At 37.5% G+C, this 22,036-nt stretch overlaps 1 protein-coding gene across 4 annotated transcripts in view; it reads right to left on the reverse strand.

The window, feature by feature from the left end:
* Positions 1-6: 6 nt before the first annotated feature.
* Positions 7-22,036, reverse strand: part of SPECC1L (sperm antigen with calponin homology and coiled-coil domains 1 like) — a 60,762-nt gene continuing 38,732 nt past the window's right edge. For all 4 annotated transcript variants that reach the window (XM_057373897.1, XM_057373898.1, XM_057373896.1 and 1 more), the window contains exons 12-16: positions 20,728-20,884; positions 17,252-17,354; positions 8,050-8,166; positions 7,456-7,515; positions 7-5,679 (exon numbers count right to left, since the gene is read on the reverse strand). In XM_057373897.1, coding sequence (XP_057229880.1) covers positions 5,590-5,679; positions 7,456-7,515; positions 8,050-8,166; positions 17,252-17,354; positions 20,728-20,884 — 527 coding nt within the window. In that variant the 3' untranslated portion in view covers positions 7-5,589. The remainder of the gene's footprint in view (positions 5,680-7,455; positions 7,516-8,049; positions 8,167-17,251; positions 17,355-20,727; positions 20,885-22,036) is intronic.

Consider the following 22,036-nt stretch of genomic DNA (forward strand, 5'->3'; position numbering starts at 1 on the left):
TTCAGAATCAAAAATGGACTATTCCATTATTGCAAGTGCAGTCTACAGTCAGAACAGGTCAGTTCCTGAACTGTGGAACCAGGACTGCCAAWGGCTCCTCTGCAGCAGGAAATGTCCACTGGGCTCCCTCACTATCACATAAATACACCAGTTACATGCAATTAAAATAACACATGGATCACACGAGGGTGAAAATGCACAGAATACATTGCTATGCTGGGGCACAGCAGGTTTTAAGCCTTCACTTCCCCAAACAACTTTCTCATATTCTAGAACTATGCAAAATACAAAACCCTTAGAAAAGTGCAACAAAACTAGCTTTATGACATTTTTCTTTCCATTTCCATAAATACAATCTCATAAAAATATTATTAAACAGAAGCATACTTCCCAGTGGAGAACTAACAGGCCACATTTCAGCTTTCAGTAAATGATTTTGCCTAAACTGAAAACCCCTGAAAATAGGGGATTAAAATGAAACCAGCTTAATTGCATCAGGCTGCTGTAATATTCTGCCAAAAGTTTYCCCTACTGCTCTGCATCCCCAGGTCCTGCTGGAACTGATGGGAACTTGATGTGCAACTCTGAGCCAGACAGTGGCCTACRAGCAAGCTGGAAGGAAGTCATCTGGTATTCATAGGTTTTACTAGAGTTTCACTGTGAGGAAATAAYTGTAATATCACAGAATTAATTAACTCAAGGAGATTAGGACGGTGACTTTGTCAACCAAGTTCAAGGGTGCTGCATCCAAACAACTGGCAAGTGTAGCAAAAACACAAGGGAAAAAAGACACTCGTAACAATTAACAGAAATCAGAATTGTACAAACCTCGACCTTTTAAGTTATTTAGCATTAATTATCCAAAGCATACTTGCTACATATTCCAGATGCTTAACATCTTGGGTTTGATAATTACAGAGTGACTACAACACTGATTCTGAAATGAGGGAATGCAACAGAAGAAACATAGAGGAGGAGGGACACAGCAAGCCACACAGTAATTTAAAACCCATCCAGCCATTCTCCTGTGAAAGCAGAAACACTATTAAAAATACCTTTCTAAATAGGGACAATTAAATGTATTAAGAGATGTCTGTGTTTTGCCAGTCCACACACACTAACTTGGGAAAGCACAATGGCATGTCCAGCACTCATGGATGATGAAGACACTTTAATAGCAATTCTCACCAAATGATTTCTCAAACTGGTTAATATTAGCTTAAAGAAAGGGATACACTAATGGTAATTAGCTTAAAGAAAGGAATTGCAGAAATAGAGCTTGGAAGAAAATAAAAATAAAACTRAAATAAATATTTACCAAGTCAAGGGAAGGACCACAAACAAACTACACAGTTAACTCAGTCCATACGTGAACATGACTGTTTGAAGGTCCTCTAGGCCAACTCAGGATAACYCACAATGGGCAAAAAATAGCCTGAAGGTGTAAAACTGCATTCCTTCCCAGAAGAATTTTGCCCCTTAGCAGCTCCTGCTTGTGGCTGTGTTAGTTGCAAGAGGCAAACAAGAAGTCAGGTCACCACAGGAGTCCCAGGAACAGTTTAAAGGTGTAACTGCATCACTTCAGCCAGCCCGGGGCAGCTTTGGAAGGAGCTCTCACACACCACCTGAACACCAGGCAGCCTCCCCAAACCAGGCACAGGCAGTAAGAACAACACCCACAAGTTCTCCAAATCTCCAACTTCCCAAATAATCTTGGTTAAAACTAGGTTGGAATAAAAACTGTGCCCTGGGCCAAATCTGTACAGAAATAGAATTGAGCGAAAGCTATTTTTTGGTGATGCAAAAGAATCCAAATGTCTGAAGTGCTGAAACGGAAAAAATAACTAAAAACTTAACACTGAGATCAGAAACAGAAATGAGACTCCAATGTCACAGCTACACGATCCACAAGGCAGATCCTCAGCAGCTTAAACCACTGTCCTGCACCATTACAGGAGGGGTGCAATTTATTTCTCCTCATGCACATAAAACCAGAGCACCACTGCTGCCAGGGACATTAACAGGAATTTACACCAATAAATTAAAGTAGAGTTCATTTAGCTCTGGCAAATTTAGGGGATCCTAAGAYACAATGATAGACTTTACAGAAAAACACAAACAGTTGAAATATGTCATAAAATTGGAGACAAAAAATTATCAGAAACATTACATGTAAATCAAAGAATATATTTTATGCAAGGAGACAAAAATCTATTTAAAATGAGAATGTATCATAATTATATATTGGATAATAATCTAGTCACCAACACAAATTTAAAAAGGAAAATTTCACTCAGTTTTTCAGAGGCATGGCAATAAGAKGTCTTTTGTAAGGGCCAGAGTTTCACACATTGGAGATACTAAATTAGTGTTTCTATTTAAATAGACAACAAAATCAAACTGGATTAAATGAAACCAACTGAAAAGCAAAGCAAGTGTTACAGCTACAGAAGTGTTTCCATTAACAGGGTCCAGAGGATGACAGCTGTACCTGCATCAGGATGTCCCAYAGCTCCATTTTGTTGCCTACAGCTGGCCATGAGTAACCCAGATACTACAGCTCAGGCATTTGCAAGGCACATAGTAAAATACAAATGGATGACCAAATATTTTTAGTACATTCAGAACTATTTTATGGATTAAAAGGAAAGTAAAACAGAATAAACTTGTACTTCACATGAACAAAAAAACAGGCTGTTTCAGGATTAACTATGAAAAAAACCCAAGCACAACAGYATATTCCACATCCAGGAGGGTTACAGCTATTTTCCCTCTTGAACAACTGAATGTGGTTTGAACCTTCAGAAAAATCCCATTGTAGAGGGCAGCAGGCCATTGTGTTTGCRTTGGATCTTCCATTGCTTCGTTCCTTCCACTCAGCAGCTGAGCAGCACCTCATATGTAAAGGCTCAGATACATCAGTACACAAAAAACTCTTCATGAAGCCCAGAGTTGCTGGGCTGGATTCACAGAGGTTTATCAGACARATCACACCAGGAAGAAGTTTACAGAGCTCTGAAGTTTGTGAAAAGATCACTTTTATAATTACTCTAGTTTTTTTCTCTCTTCCTTTCTGAAGACCAGCAGCTCATCTTTTTAACAAGAAAGGATCTGGCAAAGATGATTTCTCCTTTGACAAATGGTTACACTCTCAATGTTACTGCAGTTAAGGACTCCGACAACATTCCAGGTAAACCAAGATGACCATTGGACAGAAAAAAAATCAACTCTAAGCTYGAATTACCTCACCAAAACACGTCATGAGTGAATTTGGATCAAGAAATACTATCCTTTTCATTACAAAAATATTTTTTTAGATCTAAGGCAATGAATAAGACAATCATAGATAAGGATATCTGTTCAGAGGAAAAATAGAAGGGGGTTTTAGACACTAATTGGCAAAATCTGGAATTTAGTAGTAGGAGATGGAATGCAAGACAGCAGTAATGTGTGTTTCCAGTAAAACTATTCCTATTGAAACTTAAGAAATGAAGTTAAAAAAAAGTTTGAAGAAATATAGAGGAGAGGAAAATGCATTTCAGACTTTTATTAAAATCTATTAATGAAGGCTTTTCACTTGAAACCTCTCTTGCAACTATTGGCTTTAGATTACGCTGGCTCTTCAAAAGCACCAGTTAATAATCTGAGGGTATCTACTTCTAGTTCTAAAGAGCTGTAAGAATGTTTGAGACACTGCTGCTCTGAAAACTYCTCCAAAGGCCCTCAACATGGGTTAAGTAATTATTTTGCAAAATTCCATAATTCTCACAGGCACATATCAGTGTGTGTATTCTTATACAATGCTAAAAACATGCTGAATTATTACTCTTCACGTGGGCTGTGTTCTTCAGATGATGGGGGTCTGGGATTTGGCAATAGTTTTGAGTTAAATCTGTGCTTTTATACCATGAAGAAGTTTCACAGAYGCCAAGCACAGTTGCATTCACTGGGTTAACATCTATGACATTCAAACTGTCCTTAACAGTCGTAGGAGCACCATAGAACAGATTTATTTTCTTTACAACGGGGTTACTGCGCTGAAAGAGCCTGTGCTTATAAATAGCAGCTGTTACAGAACTCACTGCTCAAGTTGGCTTCTGCTTAATATTAATGAGATGTTCTGTGGCTGAGCTGCTGATAAGTGTTCAGAAAAGCAAGAGGCAGAAGCAATGACAGAGTGAAGTCTCCCCCCYGATTTGACAAACAAGATTACAACAAACAGCTCATGACAAATGGAGCCATGAAATCGTTGKGAGCCATTAACATTCCACACCAGGCCCTGAAGTGCCAGGACGTATCAACTCAATGATCGCTAAGGCACTTAAACTCTTTTGCCCAAGAGCTGCTAAATGAATTCAGGTACATTTTAGGAAAAAAAGAAGTTGAGCAGACTAAAGTTTCTCAATTCCTTCCTTGTGACAGTGAGTCATTTCCACACAATATTTGAGACTACTGGGTGTGCACACATTACATCAGTTCCTCCATAGTCCTCCTCAGGGAACATCTCACCTTCTGTCACTCAGATGAGGATGTGCAAGACCAATGAAAAACATAYAGAAAACATGGCAAAGTTGAATTTTGAGACAACCTACTTCATTATTACATCTTATTGAGAATATCTTCTCTGCAGAGGAAATGYTATCCCAGTTCCAAACTTCTACCACAGATAGCCACRACGTGTGCTCGTATTGCTGTAGAGRAAAGCCCGGGGTAGCTGCGTGCGCTGCACAGGCAAAGGAAGAAGAGAGGAAAGACCAAGCCAGGCAAGGGGTGATAATTGATTCATTTCTGTTAGAATGGAAGCACAGGGAGTTTGCACAGATTCCTTGGAGTACAGTGTACCCTGAAAGCCAGGAGCTGCATGTGCTAGTCTTTACAATCCATAAGATAAAGATGAAAGCCACATCACTGTGACAGAGGTAGGCTTATAATGAAGCTTTAGAATGAAGACTTCTTCTGTGCCAGATTTTTTGAGGTATCAAGAGCACTTTTCCCCTCAATTTGTCATCATGGAATCAAAGCTTGTTTTCTTAGAATATTGTGCACATTTTAAAGGATGGAAAATAGCTGTATAGGCAGTAACTAAGTTACCATTAAGAACTCTACTGTATTGGGCTGCCATTTGCTGTGGATAGAATATTCAGAGTCTGTGGAATCAGGATGCTACAGGAAGTTCAGTAATATGATGCCATGTTATCCTTTTCCTTCTCAAAGCTTTATCTGTACATTCAGTCTCCTATTTGCTAGGGGGAAGCATTCATATCACTCTCCCAGGGAAGAAAGTTTCAGGAAGTCTGACTGGAAAGGCAGCACAAAAGTAGTCCAGGCTCTATAGGCTACATAATTAATCTGAATAGCTTAATAACTTGGGTTACTCCAAGCACTGTGGCAACAAGTTCTTGCTTTTAAACAATTGTTTCCAGGCTTAGTAGCTGAAGCAATCTGAGGCAATCCAGGGTAGTGTCACTGAAGTTTGAGGGGACTCAAATGTTGCCAGTTTTCAGTGAAATGGGGATTAGCATTTCAGGATGATTTCCATCTGGTAGCTCACATCGGTTGTATCCCATGGATCTGTCGAATGATTAGGGTTCAGGTTTCAAAGTATTTGTAAATTGCTGTAACATACAGCATGACATTCTGCCAGTCTGGACGCTCAGTTCGCACCATTTCATTGATGTCCTGTCACAGAAAACAGATTGGTCAAAATCAGGAATGAAAACCCTGAGAGCAATGTGGCAGTGTTTTCACACGTTCCTGGGAATGGTAAATCTGTCAAGTTTCCACAATTTAAAACACTGATGAAGAAAGCTCTGTTTGCATCCATATATCTTGGTATTACTTACAAAATGTAATTAATAGCATATCTGTAGGTAGTTCTTTTGTTGATTTAAGATTGAAATGTCTGATGCTGTGCATGCTCAAGCTGTCTCCCACTGAGCACAGCTGGTACAATAGTCAGACTTTAAAGTTCACATAGCCCTCCACAAGCCTTACAAATTAACACAAACCTACCCAGGAACTGTGAGCCATGGAATCAAGGCCCAGATATCAATTAAAGCTCAAAATTCCCATCAGGTTAAGCRTCAGTAACTAAGGGAATCCCATCTGCCCTCTTCAGCACATGTACAAAGCAAAACAGAGTGACGAAGTTTCTAGGAATTTCTGTTTACTGTAAGGCTCTATTTCAAAGCTTTAGGTGCAGGAATGTCCAGAACTCAGAAAAGAGAAAATGGCGAGGTTTTACAGCTGAACACTTTCTTCTTCAGAGAATGATCAAATTTTCCTTGCAATCCACTCCTATTTACATACAGGAGCTTTCACACCTCCCCTTACCTTCTACCCATATAATATGGATGAGAAAAAATTTCTACAAACATACACATGACACACATTGTGCATGGAGGTATGTAAATAGATACTAACTTCCTAAGATGGATACAATTTGCACTTAGACTTTATTCCATTCAATTTGCCTGTTGAGAGTATCTGCAATGAAGTCCATCACAAAAAGGAAGGACAGACAGCAACCATTTCAACTAAGGCTGAATTATGCAAGAATTTCTGCAGTTATTTTCCACGATCTCATTCTTACATCAGCACTTGGTAAGAAACTTCCACATTTCAAATCCCTGCCAAAGTCAAAGTACGAAAGCCCAGGAGTTGCACTGCTATTGTCAGCAAACACAATGCTTGTGGGGGTAAAAGCACTGATAAGGATCAAGGAAAGTGTTATTTTTAAAAACTCTGTTGTATTGTTAGTTGCTAACTATGGCAGCTTTGTTACAATGTAGGTTGCAAAAGTATCACTTAAGTATCATTTCTSATAATGGCAATTTCAGCTGAATTTCTGCGATCACTCACAAGGGTTTGGGATACTCCCAATTCCACACCTTCAGAAATACTCCTTTTCTAGTAACTAGTAAGAGTTTTCTAGTAACAGTTTCAACTATACTGTTGAAACTAATTATTTCACTCTAGAAGTCGTGTAAGACAACTTATAAACAATCACTGGAGAAAYGCTTACAACTACTTGCAATGATGACAAATTAAAAATCTAAACTTAAGCAACTCTCGACTCTCAAACTACACTGATCAAAGGAACAAATGCCATTGCTTGATTTGTTGCTCCAGAGTTCCAAAAATCCCAAATACTTTAAAAGTAGGTCAGAGACAGGACAGATTTAATGGATTCTTGAAAATTGTATCCCATAACTATTTCTGAAATTATTCTCAAACAAATCCATTGCCTTTATTAATATTTCTTTTGATACTGAGAGATTAGTGCTGGTGAACCTTCCATTTAGAGCTTAACAGGTCTTTATTTCAGTCATTAAGTAGAGCTCATCTGCTGCTATTTTTAAGTATAAACAACCAAATCTTTAGAGAGTACAAAATAGAGTAATTTTGATTTTTATATGTGGGTCATAATTCATTCAATATGCATTTAAATCTTACCAGAGTAGATTTGATGCCAACACTTTCAGCTGCCTGAAAAGCCAAAGTGAAATTTCTTCTCTGTGTGAGACATAAAAACATGTTAGAGAACAAGGAAATACTATTTCAAACMCAGCAAACTGGTGTTAAGAATGTTCATAATAATGCTACTACTCTTGCTTCAAATGGAGTCTATAATTTGACTAAAGTTATTTAAAAAGCCATAGGAATGAATGTGTTCTAATATAATCCAAATATTTATGAAAATTTTTATTTATCATTAGAAGATTATGCTGAATGTCATTGTCAGCAAAGAGCAAGTGAGTTACAGAATACTAAAGAACAGATTATTTATTCTTTAAAAAGCAGAAATAAAAAAATCTCTTCATGCATTAATGAAATACTTTTATGTTTTTAGGATGTATTATCATTAATTGAACATCCTGGGCTAATACACCAGTAGGTAGGAACTGTGGCAGACCAGAATTCACAGAGATAACTTGGAAATCCTAGTAACACTGGAATTTTTGAGAACTCAAACAAGTTYATTCTTCTTTATTAACTCATATTAACTAAATCATTGCAGTCCTGGGAATGGGATTTTTAATGCCTTACCTTGTCCTGGCTGTTCAGTTCTTGATAGGGAATATGAGCTGGGAGATAAGTGTGGAGAACTGCACAGAAAGCCAGGCCATCATTCCAGCTGCTGCTGAAGTTTGTGATGTCAATATTCTTGAAGAGAAAAAAATACAAGCCATATTAAAATTGTAATCCAACAAATATTAGATTCAGTAGCTACCAATTAATCAATAATTCTTTTTAATACCTTTGAAGAAATTGGCAGAGAATATGGACAACCCAATACCAAAGTTCTGTAATAAGAACTGCATTACTAAGAGAGGAAAATTTAAAAATACACTGGTAAGAAAGTTATTTTACATATTAATTTCAGGTAATATTAAGCCCTCCCTCAAAAAAAGCACAAAATGTGTATCTGAGTGTGTGTTAAAAACTATAAAATGTTGTGCCAGAGAGGGTAAGAGAATAGATTCAGTGCAAGTGTACACCCCAAGATAGAAAAGTGAGCAAGTTAAAYACATGTACCCCAAATCCCTGATCAGACAGTGTGCTCAAATCTCTGCTAATGCTCATTCTATTTCCTGCTTCTACTACATTCATACCCAGACAAAATTTCTAAGTGATGAGGACAAGTATTTTCTCTTCTAAACAAACCATTTCTCTATAGAAACTGATGTGAAAAAGATCACAAACAAAAGTTAWCTTTCATTTGGAAATCAAGATGTTCCAGCAGATTTAGTGCTGACACTAGCAGAGAATCTTTGGGATTGAAACTGAAATTGAAAACTGCTGTCTTGCACTCTTGATCTTTTAGTTCCCGAAGGAAACTCAGTGGCAYTGGTAAATGCCTCTCCTGAGACTGTATAAATTATTGTAGAGACAGCCCAGTCCAAAAGAGTTATGAACAAGATGCCTCAGTGACCTTTTAAATGACTGTATATTTGGCTGTTGGCAGTCAAACAATGTTAGAGAGGCTAAGTGGATAGCAGTCAGTTTAAACTTTAATTAGGAAACAACCAGTAACAACAATATATCATATATCTCTTACACTTTCATGGAGAAACATAAAAATGATTTAATATCTAACTCACTTTACTGGGCTCAAGCAGAAGCCAACCAGCTCCATTCCTTAGTTTTCAAAGTTTTAACAGCAAGAACCAAAACCTCCARTCTGAGAAGTGCAGAATCACAACTACTTGAGCCAACCAAACTCTCACCTGACAGCAATTTAGTCATCATGATCATCATCTGCCTTTGACAAGACAGTAAAACGTGAAATTCCTGAGGCAGAAAACCAACCAGGGCCATGTTCTGTGCCAGGCAGGGAATGACAGCACTCCTTGACAAACCAACGCTTTGGACTTCAAATGAACAACAACCACAATCTCCTCCAACAGAGGAAAAAAACAAAACTCTGGGCAATTTCTAGAAGAATGCGAGGGAAATCTGGGTTTCCTGCTGAGCTTTAGCACTTTTGATGCGAAGTGGCCCCAGTGCAGGTCCAGGCTCTGATGTCAGTGTACGTGCTGGGGCTCACAGTGCCCGGGGCCGGAGCCTGCACGAGGAAACGGCGGCGCTGGAGACCCCCAGACTGTGGGAACAGCTCCACACACAGCTTCCTCCAGCCACAGGGTGGGAAAATTTAAAAGCAAAAGGGAGAAAAAAAARRWKRARAAAAAAAAAAAGTGCTCTTTTCTCCTCTTCAAGAGAGACAGGAAATTGGATTTAAATTAATGCCTGGTTAAAGCTTTCTAAATGGTACTTAAATTAGGGAAACATATGCAACACACAGTATGAGGTTTTAAGAAAAAAAAAGGAGAAAATGTCAGATTGTTAAAGCAAATAGATTTCTACTTGTGTCCATTTACAGAAGTTACTTCTTGGAAAGTTCTTTCCCCTTACCCAGTTACCAGGAAGGCTTCAGCTCATATCTGTGTCAATATGGATAAAGGTAGGGAGAAAGGATTTTTCTTGTCACAGTTATGTGTGGCAAGCTGGCTATAAAAATCAGGTGTGAATGATCATGTTTGCTTTGCTATGCAATCCATTGAGGGAGAAAAAGCTCAATCCTGGYTTTCACCTCTTGACTGAAATGTTCTCTCTCTTTCCCCGAGATGGYCAAGTGATGTGGGAAGGGGGGGAAAAAGATGTACAGTGGCACTGGCACAGTGAAATTACAACAAGAAAAAGTAATATTCGCTTAAACATTACAATTTTATGAACTAAAATCTTTACTTAATCTATTAGTAAGTATCCACAGAATGCTGAATTTTTAATACTAATGCTGGGGAAAAAAGGGGCACTTAAAGTGCACCTACAAGTCTGGTTCGTTCTCAAACAAAACCAAACTCAGAATCCCCTATTTTTCTAAATCATCTTGTAGGGTCCAGCTTTTAYTATTAAGACAACAAGCAGAAAACAAACCCATCATCCAAGAATTTTAATGTATCCAGAGAAGCTGAATTAAATACAACGGAAGGAAACAATTAAAAGGGACTGGTTTCTGTTTCCAATTGCCTTAAGCATTATGAATTATTATTACCTCTCAGACTAAAAGAAGTATAATATYGGTCAGACAGTAAAAAGCAAATCTAGAAATGGGACAGATCATCATTTAAACTGAAAATTTAATTTTTCATGCAGGGCTTTGAGCACATAACTGGCACATTTAAATACAGCAAATTTTATTTCCTAAATGCTTTTAACTACTTGTGGTTTTTTTGAAAAAGCTTGGTCACTATAATGAAATCAATCTTGCATTAAGCTCTTATTTCTCAAAGAATTGATAGTAAACAGAACATCAGCMTAAAATCTCTGACATAATTTCTTCTTTGTTACTGCTTTTATTAAGTAATTGGCTCTATTAAGAGAATTCTGCTGGAATCTAATCTAGAATTATTCTTCAAGACATTGCAGACAATAAAGTAATAAAGCAGCTAAGGGACATACTTTCAGATAAATTGTCAAATAAGGAGTAAACTCTTTTGGAGACAGGTGAASTTGAAGGGGATTTACCAGCCCTTGTTTATTTATTATTAATATATAGGATGGGAATGAAACCACCTCTAATATTTGGGATAAATGTCTTTTAAAAAGGCAGTTCCAACAAAAGTTAAGCAACAGACCATTGTCATAAAAAGATTTGTGGAAGATGCTTTCCAATCAGGAATAAACAACAGAGATAAAAATGTGTAAGACCTTTATGTAAGAACATTAAAAACATAAAGTGAAAAATAGATGGTAATAGAACAACCTGGTAGATCCACAGCAAGAAACRTTTCAAGCATGACTCAAGCCCCTATTGAACTGGACACTGCAGAGTACGAGCACTCACCACAAGATGAACATTCCCTTGTGCTCACATAGAAAAAAAGACTAAAACCAGTATTCCCCATGAAACATTCTAGATTGCTTAACAGACTGGGCTCTGCATAACACCAATCTAAGATCTCTGCAAACCTATGACTTTTCTAAAATTCACCATTTTAAAGTGGTTTTAACCAGTCTACTGCTGATTTTAAAATTGTCTCCTGTTGCTTTCTGCAATAATCCTAAACTAAYAGAGAGTCTTTTACAGTCAGTGAAAACACTATTTCTTTTTAAAAGCAAGAAACAGATGTTAACTATTATACCTCAGTAATTCCTTACTTTTTTTTATCCCCCACAGAAAACTTCCACAACTAAAAAACCCCATAAACATCAAAAAACCCAACCATAGCAAACATAGTTTCAAACTTGTAGTTACAACTAAGAACAAAGCTATTTTAACCACTTCTTCAGACATATCCACAGCTGTCTTCAATCTCCCTGAACTATGGWCATCAGAACTCGAGCAGAGGAGCATCCTGCACAGCAATTTGTCTATCCCTGGCTCTGCACAAGGAGAGATATTCATTTCCAAASTTAGTTTGGGTCTCAAGAGTCAGGACATGAAGAAAATAAAAACATGTGTCTATGTCTCTGTGGTATTAGTTAATTAAATAAGTGGGTTGAGAAAGCAAAACCATTAATATGATTCTGTGCTATAATAYATTAAAGTTCTATAATATATTAAAGCCTTAAAACAAGATTTGAAGTTTAAGTGTACAAATCTTGGCAGGCTTCTTCCCATGTCAGAAAATTACCAGTAAAATGCTTTAAAAGCTTTTAAAGATACATACACACACAAAAGAGTATCCATTAAAGAAGATTACAAAGGTAAACTACAAAAGAACTGCTCTCCACACTCCATTGAATCAGGATTCACTGACTCAAATCATGGAATAAAGCCATGGCTATCTACTTCTRGCAGTAGGTGAGAATATAGAAGTATTTCTGGAACAGACTTAGGAGCAGTCCCAACGACTGACTCTTCAATCCCAGCTTCTGTTAAGGCAGTAAATGGCAAATATAGACCATTGACACCCTTAAACATTGACTGTTAATGTTTCTTTCCATACCAAACACATGTTATTTTTCASTTTGGGCATATAAAAGAGCCATAAAAGAAGGAGTCATTCTCACAACATCCAGTAATAGCTTCAGACATTAATGTCTGAAACACTTAGAGGTACAGACAGCTTCATAATTTATTCTAAATTTTGTCATAATTAAGTCTAACAAGTTGACATTTCTCTTGTATCAGAATCCAATCCAAACACAGAAAGGAAGCATGTCCTTCCTTAACTCGGCAATTTTTGGCTAAAGGATCTGCTTAAACCAAAGAGAGAAGTGTTTTGGCATCCTGACCACTCTGATGAATCAACCAGACAGCACAGAATGCACACCCTGGAGTCAGTATTTGAACACAGGCTTACATAAGCACAGTCATGTTCTTTTCTTGTGCATTTTTAAAATCAATACATTACTTTGAGTAGAATATGAGCTAGCTCAGTGTTGATAAGAATAGGTTTWAAAAAAAAGCAACTTGAACCATCTTTTACTGCTAGTTTTGTTATTCTACACTTACTGCTCAAGCACAAATGGACGCATTGCTTCCAGGTGCATTCAAGGTGCATTGAGCATAGCATTAAATTTTTTGYAAGACATGTAGTTTTGATCTGTACAGAAGGTAAAAAAGAGGTGGTTTTTCCAACAGAAAGCAGCATTGCATAAMACAGAGGACAGGTACTACAATGCTACACTAACTGTACCTAGGAAGTGTGGAAAGCTTAAAGAAAGCTTAAAAAAAAATTAAGTCTATTCTTGTTGCTATCTTGTGACAATTGCTTTTTTTTGGTGTCAGACTTGTGGAAGTGAATTATCTCTCAGAATKCTGCCAAAATGGAAAATAAATTGAAATACTGCWGGAGATAAGAATGGGTAAGGATGTGTGTATCCTGTTTATTGGTCCTCTTTTAACATGAAACATGCATGCTCACATCCTTTTGGGGACTTTTATTAGCTGTGTACTCAAAATGAAAGTAGCTGTGCTCCAGCCAGGGTAAATGCTCCATAACAGCTGGATGGGATTACTTTATGCTTTGAAGATATCTGGAATTTATGACAGTTTTATGACACTGCACATATTTTAGAGGAGCCAGGAGGATTCTCTTCTCTGAAAAATGCAGCACTTGGCTCTGTACTCTGAAGCAGTGTTAGATCCTGAGCAAAGCTAACACATGATGAAATGTCAAGAATTTTGTGCCTGTTCATCTGRAAACTAAAGGTGATTTGCTCCTCTTTTATCTAAACGCTTATCTTGAGAGCAGCCCTCCTCTTTCATGGCTTAGAGATTTGTTCTGGAATATACTAAAGCTCAATGCCTTAGTGAGTGCAATTGTGTTGAGACAGAGCAGGCTCTGGATGGAAGTTAATAGAGAACCTGCTCCTGCTWGTTCTGCACTGACCTTCTGCAGATCACCATTCTCTAAACCTAAGCTCCAATGAGAAATTCTACTTGCAAACAACATTCAGACAACATATCAAAAGCTACAATATAGTAAGAGATGAGGTCATACAGGTTTTTACACCAGTAACAATTTCTTTTCAATGGCTACATCAATCTAATTTTTTTATTGAGGTACTCTTGAAAAAACATTTGGAACCACAGTTAAATATTAACAACTACCTTTCAAGGTAACTATTCATTTATTCTCCTCCAAATTTGCTTGAATAAATCAAGAAAAGTGTACAATGAAATAACTTACAGGGTTTTTTAACAGGGCTTATTCCACCATAATGGACTGAAATTAAGAGCTTCACCACACTATCATATTTGAATTATTTAGCATTCATGAAGTTTCAAGCTTCTGAAGCAGAAATAAGTACTTAAGACTTCTAATCAAAAGCTTGCAAGCAATTTTCTAGAAGGGGTAGGAGTGCAGGAGTTATTTTTCTTCCATTTTACTTGAGCAGACAAAAAACCCATACCAGTTGAACCAGACATTTCTGTAGTGCTGTATTCTCCACATTCTCTATTTTGTGAATAAAGAAAACCTTCTCTCCTTGAAACAGAACAGACTTTGGTGTTTGGGGTTTTTTTGTTTGTTTGGGGTTTTTTTGTTTGTTTTTTAGTTCTTTAGTATTTTCAATACATGGAATAAGAAGCAGCTCAAGAGCTACAGCTGGACTTTGAAGGCAACAACATTCAATCATATCCTGCTATCATAAGGATAAACCAACTCCACCACACTCGGTGTTCAACAGGCTGAGCCACTGGCAGCTCACCTAGAACTGTGTACACCTTCAAAAACTTTTTAGAAATTAAGATTTGTGTCTSGCTACTTGTGTGATTACTATTTATTAGCTATTTTCCACTCTTCAGTCCAAAATACAATTCCTGGTATGAAAGGCAAAACAATACCAGAAGCAAACATTTCTCTGTCAGAAATGGAGCTTTAACTCAGCGTGCAAGGYTCCACCTTCCCTGTGAAACACCAACAGCTGAAAGAAATTTCTATAAATACCTTACAGGTATTTATGCATAAAAACCTACAGCTGTGARACATCACCCCCAGGTGAGAGGGAGAAAAGACAAAAAAGTCATTACTGCTGGCAATGGATGAAGAAGGAAACRTCTTTCTCTGCTGGCAAAGACATACYTSARTAATACTGRWTTACAGGGTTTTACTTAAGTATTGRTAGTTTAATATGAATAGKACAAAATTAACWAAGGAATTATTCTGAAACAAAAGGCTTCTATTATTTCCTTCCCTTTTTCTTGTTTCCAAATAAAGGTTACACTCTTCCAGTTCATTTTAGAACTTGTTACAGACTCAATTTGCACGTATCTTTCCTTTAGTCTGCAATACTTACAGGTAATATTGGCTGAAATAGTAACTGTATAGAAACTGGTGGCTGGTTAGAAAGTGATCTACTGCTGTTYCTAGAGGAAAAGGCTGGGATATTTAGAATTCGTGTTTTGTGAGGCTCCTGCAGCAGCTCACAGACAGAGGAGGGTTGGGCAGCCAGCTTGTACCTGCAGCTGAGAAAAGCATGTGCTGGCTCTCACCCAGGTGAAAACCAAACAAAAGCAACAGTGGCACAGGGGAAAAGTAGAATTTCTAATGATAGGAAATGCTGGGAATAGAAGGGAWCTGTGGCAGAGTGTGAGACACCAGGAACAGCAGGAGGTAAGAGGATACCCTGCCCAGATTTGCATGACAGGGAAGGAAGAAGAGTGAGTACCTTAAGCAGGACTGAATGAGGAAGGGAGATGTTCATTACTCTGATGCTTGTTTACTGTTTGTCAGTTTTGAATACACATAGTTTTAAAATAAAATTAAAATGAAGCAGAGATTCACTGAAAACAAAAAAGAAAAACATCCTTATCTGGTATTGATAACACTGATAAGCTCTGTTCACAATGAATACAGTGCTGGGTATGTTTAAAACATTAGAACACCACCAACAGGGTGTTCAACCAGAACTAAATTTTGGGGGATCATGAAAGTAATCAAATTCTGTACAACAAAGAAATGAAAAATGAGTGTGCCTAAAGCAAAAGGCATTCTTCTCCAAAAATTAACTTAATATAACCTCCTGATACTATCTCACAGTTTCAATGAAGGCAATGCAGTGGCTCTGCAGATACTCTGTATTTTGTCACTATTGCAGATTTTGAAGCAAATACACAAAGTCTCAAAACCTATCCTTTTAGCAGTGTTTRTAAAACTCAAGGAATTAGAAGCAGCAATCTATAGAACCAGAAGCATATTCTTGCATGTGCACACAATTACAGAATGAAAAGTCTGGAATAATTCCTATCACTTTTCCTAACCAGATTAACAAGGCTGTCAAATTCATCTTTCATTTCAAGACAATATGGGAAAATATTTTTGCACTTAGTTCGAGGATTTATAAAGAAATATAACATCCTGCCTTTTTTTAAAATGTGGGGAAGGAGAAAGGCTCTTTCCACAAAGCTGCTTATCCTCAGAAATAGCACAGTTTCGTACCAGACGTGCCACAGGAAGAGGGGGAGGGYTTATATCACAGCCTGTCCATTGTGCTTAAGGAGGACTTTTCCTATGGATGGGCGACCATCCTGTTATGTGCCTCTCAACTTCCTCCTGCATTGTGAGCCTCAAGTCATGGAAAGAGTAAAGTTCTTAAACTGAGGATTGTGTTGGGAACTCCAAACACTTTCAATACAAGTTAACCAAACAAATACATCATGGTCAGACTATTAACATCCTGGTTTAGTTTGCTGAAGCCACTGTTCTTTTGAAAAAATAATGTAATCAGGAGAACTCTGGACAGTTGTCTTGTTAGCTCTTTTGGCTTCTGATAACATTTGGACCAAGCAAAAAAAATAAAATCTGCAACTGCAGTGGAAAGCCAAGTTCAAAATGCAAGACAATGCCACTTTCACAAAACAAACTGTTCCTAAGAGGCTAAATGGGAGTGCATACTAGGATCAAAAAAATCCCCTAAGATAAATTCCTATTAAAAAAAAAAAATCTCTGAAATCTGAGAAACAGTACTCTAGCTGTATTTGGGAAACATTAAKTTAAACCTTAAGTTGGTAAAGTTTCAGCTGCAGTTTTAAAAGTGCAACCTGTGAAAGGCTGATTTTGAGTGTGTCAATGGGAAGGCAGCTGCCCCCTTAAGAAAATCTGGTGCTGTGTGGAGCAAAGAGACTGAGGAGCTGCTGGTGTTGGAGCAGGACTCGGAGCACACGTTCCAARGGGACAGTACAGGACATGCCAGGGCCACTGAGTCCATGCAGTCAGGTGTGGAGCAGCCTGGGCTGTGCACGGGCAGGCTCCACTGCCTGGCAGCACAGAAGCGCGGCGTTAGCCAGCTCTGCACTTACCTGATAGCCCTCTGTTTTCTTCTGGCACCACTTCAGCAAGGCATTTCTCTTGGATCCTCCATATTCTCTTGCTAGGGCAGACAAGGGATCTTTCCTCTCTTCTCTAGGAACAAAGCACAGGAGCTTTTAATGCAACAGAAATATATAAAATCTTAAATAAAAGGACAAATTATCATCATATTGAGATACAGCACTTCTGACTGAAAACCACAATACACTGCAAAAGACCTGAGAGTTAGATGGGCATAAGTCCTTCATTAGCAAATTATCCTTTTTTCTTTAAGTTTTTTTTTACTAGGTCTTTCCACCTCAATGATATTTGTAAGAGTCCCAAAAACTAAACTCACAACATAGTAAGTTCCAACCTGAACCATTAAGCTAACTCAAGTGACTTTATTTTGTATTTAAAAAGAGAATAAACTGATGCTATCTCTTTTGCATCTCATGGCTGATTACAAATGTCACCTTGAACCAACAAGTTTGCATATGAGCAGCACAGTGCTATTAACAGAACATTTGCCTGAGACCTGGAGTTCTCAAAAAAGAAGGGGGAGATCTATGTAGGCTGATCTGCCATTTGATATATTAGCACAATAAAAGCAGTCAATTAATTTCAATTCCAGTTTGTCAAGCTATCTTAAGTAATTTTTTCCTTAAGAAAAGATTGGGGAAGAAAAKAACAACCTAAGTGGGCCATTTTTTCATGAATTTTACATTACAAGTATCTCTTTCCCTGGCTACAGAAATAAATTTGTAGATTAGAAAAACCATATTACAGAAGTTAGTATTTCTTTAGTGGCCTAGTTACAGTATACTATGATACAGTATTTCTACAGATAATGAACAGTCTGACAAAAAGAGCAAATACTACATCATTATGGAGCTTAGTTACTGCATGTGAAGTGTGCCAGCAGTTGTTCTTAATTTTAATAATCTCCATTTGGACAATTAAAATAAGATAGCTATCAGTGAATTGCAAAGATATCCTCATCTGCCATTTTTRAAGAGTCCTATCAGATGTAAGCAAGATTGTCACAACATTTACAGAGATGTAGGCTGAATCCTAAGTTACTCTTTCTGAATATTTCCAAAAAGACACAGGGATTGTATAAATTCACTCTCAAATCTTCAACTCTTTGTTCTTTACAGCCCTTGTGGTGACTGGAAAGAGGGATGGAATGTGGAAATACATAATAYCATCAGTGGATTCCCTGCTGCAGATTTACAGGTAGGAATTCTCCAGCTCCTGTTAAGTAAGGGAAAAKAAAGCATCCATGGAATGTGGATTTGTCCTGCATGTGTGCTGCAAACAGAACACCAGAGACTGTTCCATGTATCTGCATCTCTTGGCCCATGCACRAAAGTGAATATGGCCCAACAGACAAGGAAATGCTTTAAGGCACTAATCCTAAAACATGGATTGCAATTTGCTTGGCCAGTCTTCATCAACATATGGAGGGGCAGGATCTCAAAGTTACTTAGAAAAAGATAACATGAAATATCCATGAAAATATATGCACAGCAGGACAGCAGACACAAAACAGTATCTGCTATCTTTGATGCTGAGCCTTCAAACCAAACTGCTCTTCTTGACTTAACATGACAAGGAAGTCAGTAACTGTGTATTGTAAATATGAAATAAATTATCTGAATAGATCAGTGTACCTAATATTCATAGACACCACACAGCCAGAATGATGCTTCATGAAATTCTGTACTTCAGTTCTCAGATCAGTACAAATATCAACAACTTACACTGATGTATTTTTTCCTTTGGTGATTGAAACAAGTAACAATGGGATTGCATATTCAATCTATAATGAGGGTTATGCAACAYGATGAGAACTTAAGGACAGAGATCTGGGGCAACAATAGAACTCAAATAASAATCTCCCTCTCTCCTCATGCTAAACATACTGTTTAGCCATGAGGGAGCTGTACAGCCTGTTCTCAAATTCCAACAAGAGCACATGGYTTATATCAGGTTCTCACAGTTATGAAAACACTGCTGAAGAAAATAAATTAGCATTAAGTTGTATGGAGACAATGAAAAATGGTTTGTCATACAAATCTTCCATGTTCACATATCGGGTCAACTGCATTYCAAATCAAAGCCCTAATGAAATCTCAACTAGAACAGGGAACAGTAAACTGCAAGTATTTGTTTTAGTGAACTACAGCAGTAACTGTTTATCTTACAACAACTTTCAGAAATAGGTAGGGAAAACAGAGAAACCTGAYTGTGAAACAGCAAACTGAACTCCAGCAGCGACACTCTGAGGGTGGCTCCAAAGGCCACACTCATCCCACACACCCACTGCTGCACACTCCATTAAGCCTTTTTTAGTACTGAACATAGCAGGCACTGGTTGGGCAGCACAGTAATGACTTCATAATTACAACTGTACAGTCCCACTCTGGAATGCCACACTGTTTGCTACAGTCTGCAGGCTGACACCAATACMACTCAATGTTACCAGATCAAAGTTCATACACAGTGTTTTGGTCTCTTTTTAAAACTTATTTCTGGATRTACTCAGTTTAAATTTAGGTACTAATACACACAATAATTACTGCTAGTAAAGTACTCACAATTAAACCCAGTTTAATTCCTGTGCAATGAAAGGAGGGCAGCACTGAGCCCTGTCTCAGCTGATTTCAGGGAAATCACTTTCAAGAGCACTCATAGCTGTGAATACCTCAGAATTTTATACATATGGCAAGTGTCTCTGAACATTAAGGGTTTAATATTTCTGCTGTACAAAAGCTTTGTCAGGAAGCTTTTTGAAAAATGGTCTTGACAGAGTTATTTAATCTTTGTCTGCCAGCTTCCCAATCTATGAAGCAGAGCTGAGGACATACTTCACTTGGATAACATCAGGATTGAATACTTTGAAGTCCTCTGACTGATAACACAACAGAGAGGAAAAGTTTTAAATTTACCACAGACTTATCTTTTTATCTTACTAATCAAAGGAGGTTGTCTGGCCATTTGTTCCTCAGACTTGCACTATGATTCCCTCTGTGGGACAAAAAAACCCAGGCCCATTCACTCATGACTATTAAGAAGACTTGCCAATGTCTGGGATTAAGACYTGGGCATGCTGCTTTTTATCTTCAACAGGGATTACAGCAGTTAAGGTTTATCATGGTCTCCCTGAGTCCAAGGCAGTGTGCATGATCTGCTCCATGTGCTGTAAACTCACTTTCTGATTTTGGCTTCATGGTATTTTGAGCTGGTATTAATATTTAGTGACACAACTTAGCTTGCTTTCCTAGTGGAGTATAAAGTTTTGATATTAACTCATAATCTTTAAAAAGCTTAACTTTTAATCTAACTTTTAAAACAAATACTGAGAGATTAGAGATTTCTGAAGATCATTCCTCTGTGGGGTCTGCAGTGCCAGCACCAATACTATGTACTAGATATATGCAGACAGATAGCTGTGGAATTAATCCAAATAAGGGATTTTTACCTTATTCTGCTTCTGGTTGTAGGGGTGACTGATGCTGTAGGAGAWGATGAGAGGGACAGCTGTGGGGAGGTGGTACCCATTGCCATGAGAGATGCTGGAGATGCTCCATCAGGTGCGCTGATGTCTCGCTTGATTTCTTCACTGCTTCTTCGAGACACTGAGGGGGCAAATGCCCACACATTTATCACTTGCAAACATAAAACTTTCAAATTTGCTCTCAGACAGGCATTAATTCACAAACCAAGCATAGAAACCTATACCCAATACTAGGTTTCAACGTTCTTCTTGATACTTTCCACTTCAGAAATATGAAGGACTTAGACTGCATTAGCTACATTAATGATCAAGCCTGTATTTTGAAAGAAAATTTGATCAATGTATCTTAACAGAATATCATTACTTTCATTTGAAAGATTTGATGAATGAGAAGGAACTTTAACATCAAAGTGTTTATTTTCCTCTAGTCCATGTAGACTGCAAAGCTTCAAGTAGTTAAGGAAAAARAAAACCAAATCAGTTTAGAGATRACAGCCGTTTAATTTCCATTTAATTTTAATGAAGAATTGGTATGTGATGCTCTGGACATTAATTAAATATCAACAACAAGTATTTCAAATGTTGACTTGAGACCAGTCAGCCACATTCCACAGAGCTTGCTTCATTTTATCAAAGGAAATGATTTTTCTTTCAAATGAAAGCACAAGCATTGTACTCTGTAAAACCAAATTTGGAATTGTTACATGTTCTCTACATGGAAGAAATTCCAGTTCAAAGTACAAGGTTTGCCTTTATACCTAAATAGTGACCATTGTTTATGTTTGTGCAAATCAAAGATTCAACTCTCCACATATATCAGAGACTTATTTTCTATTGATCTGGGGGCAAGWATATTAATTTATAAATACCAGATGCAAGAAGTTTCTTCTTTCAAGACAAGTAAGAACTATCTAAAACTTGTAAGCATTTACTTCAATATAGGTTTTTTTAAAAAACATTCATCTCAAATCAATTCTGCCTAGGTCATACAAGGTATCATTTTCACAGTATCACTCTATTTGTGCTATAACTAGTAAAGATTTGGTTTTAGAAGCCCTGCTGCTACTGAGATATCAGTATATGCAGCTTGATAGTAAATTACCACTCTGCATAACTTTTAGCAAGTATTAGCAAGTCTACTTTTTTTAAATCCAAAGTTAACAYAAAATGTGCAGCAGTAAGAAGAATATTTGTAGGTTATGCCAGTGACAAAATAGACATGTACATGGCTGAACTCAAGAGTTCCTAATTTCATTGATCACCTAAAAAACAT

Source organism: Malurus melanocephalus, unplaced genomic scaffold, assembly GCF_030028575.1.
Source record: "Malurus melanocephalus ecotype Western Australia unplaced genomic scaffold, MMel_1.1 scaffold_208, whole genome shotgun sequence".
NCBI classification, from domain to species: domain Eukaryota; kingdom Metazoa; phylum Chordata; class Aves; order Passeriformes; family Maluridae; genus Malurus; species Malurus melanocephalus.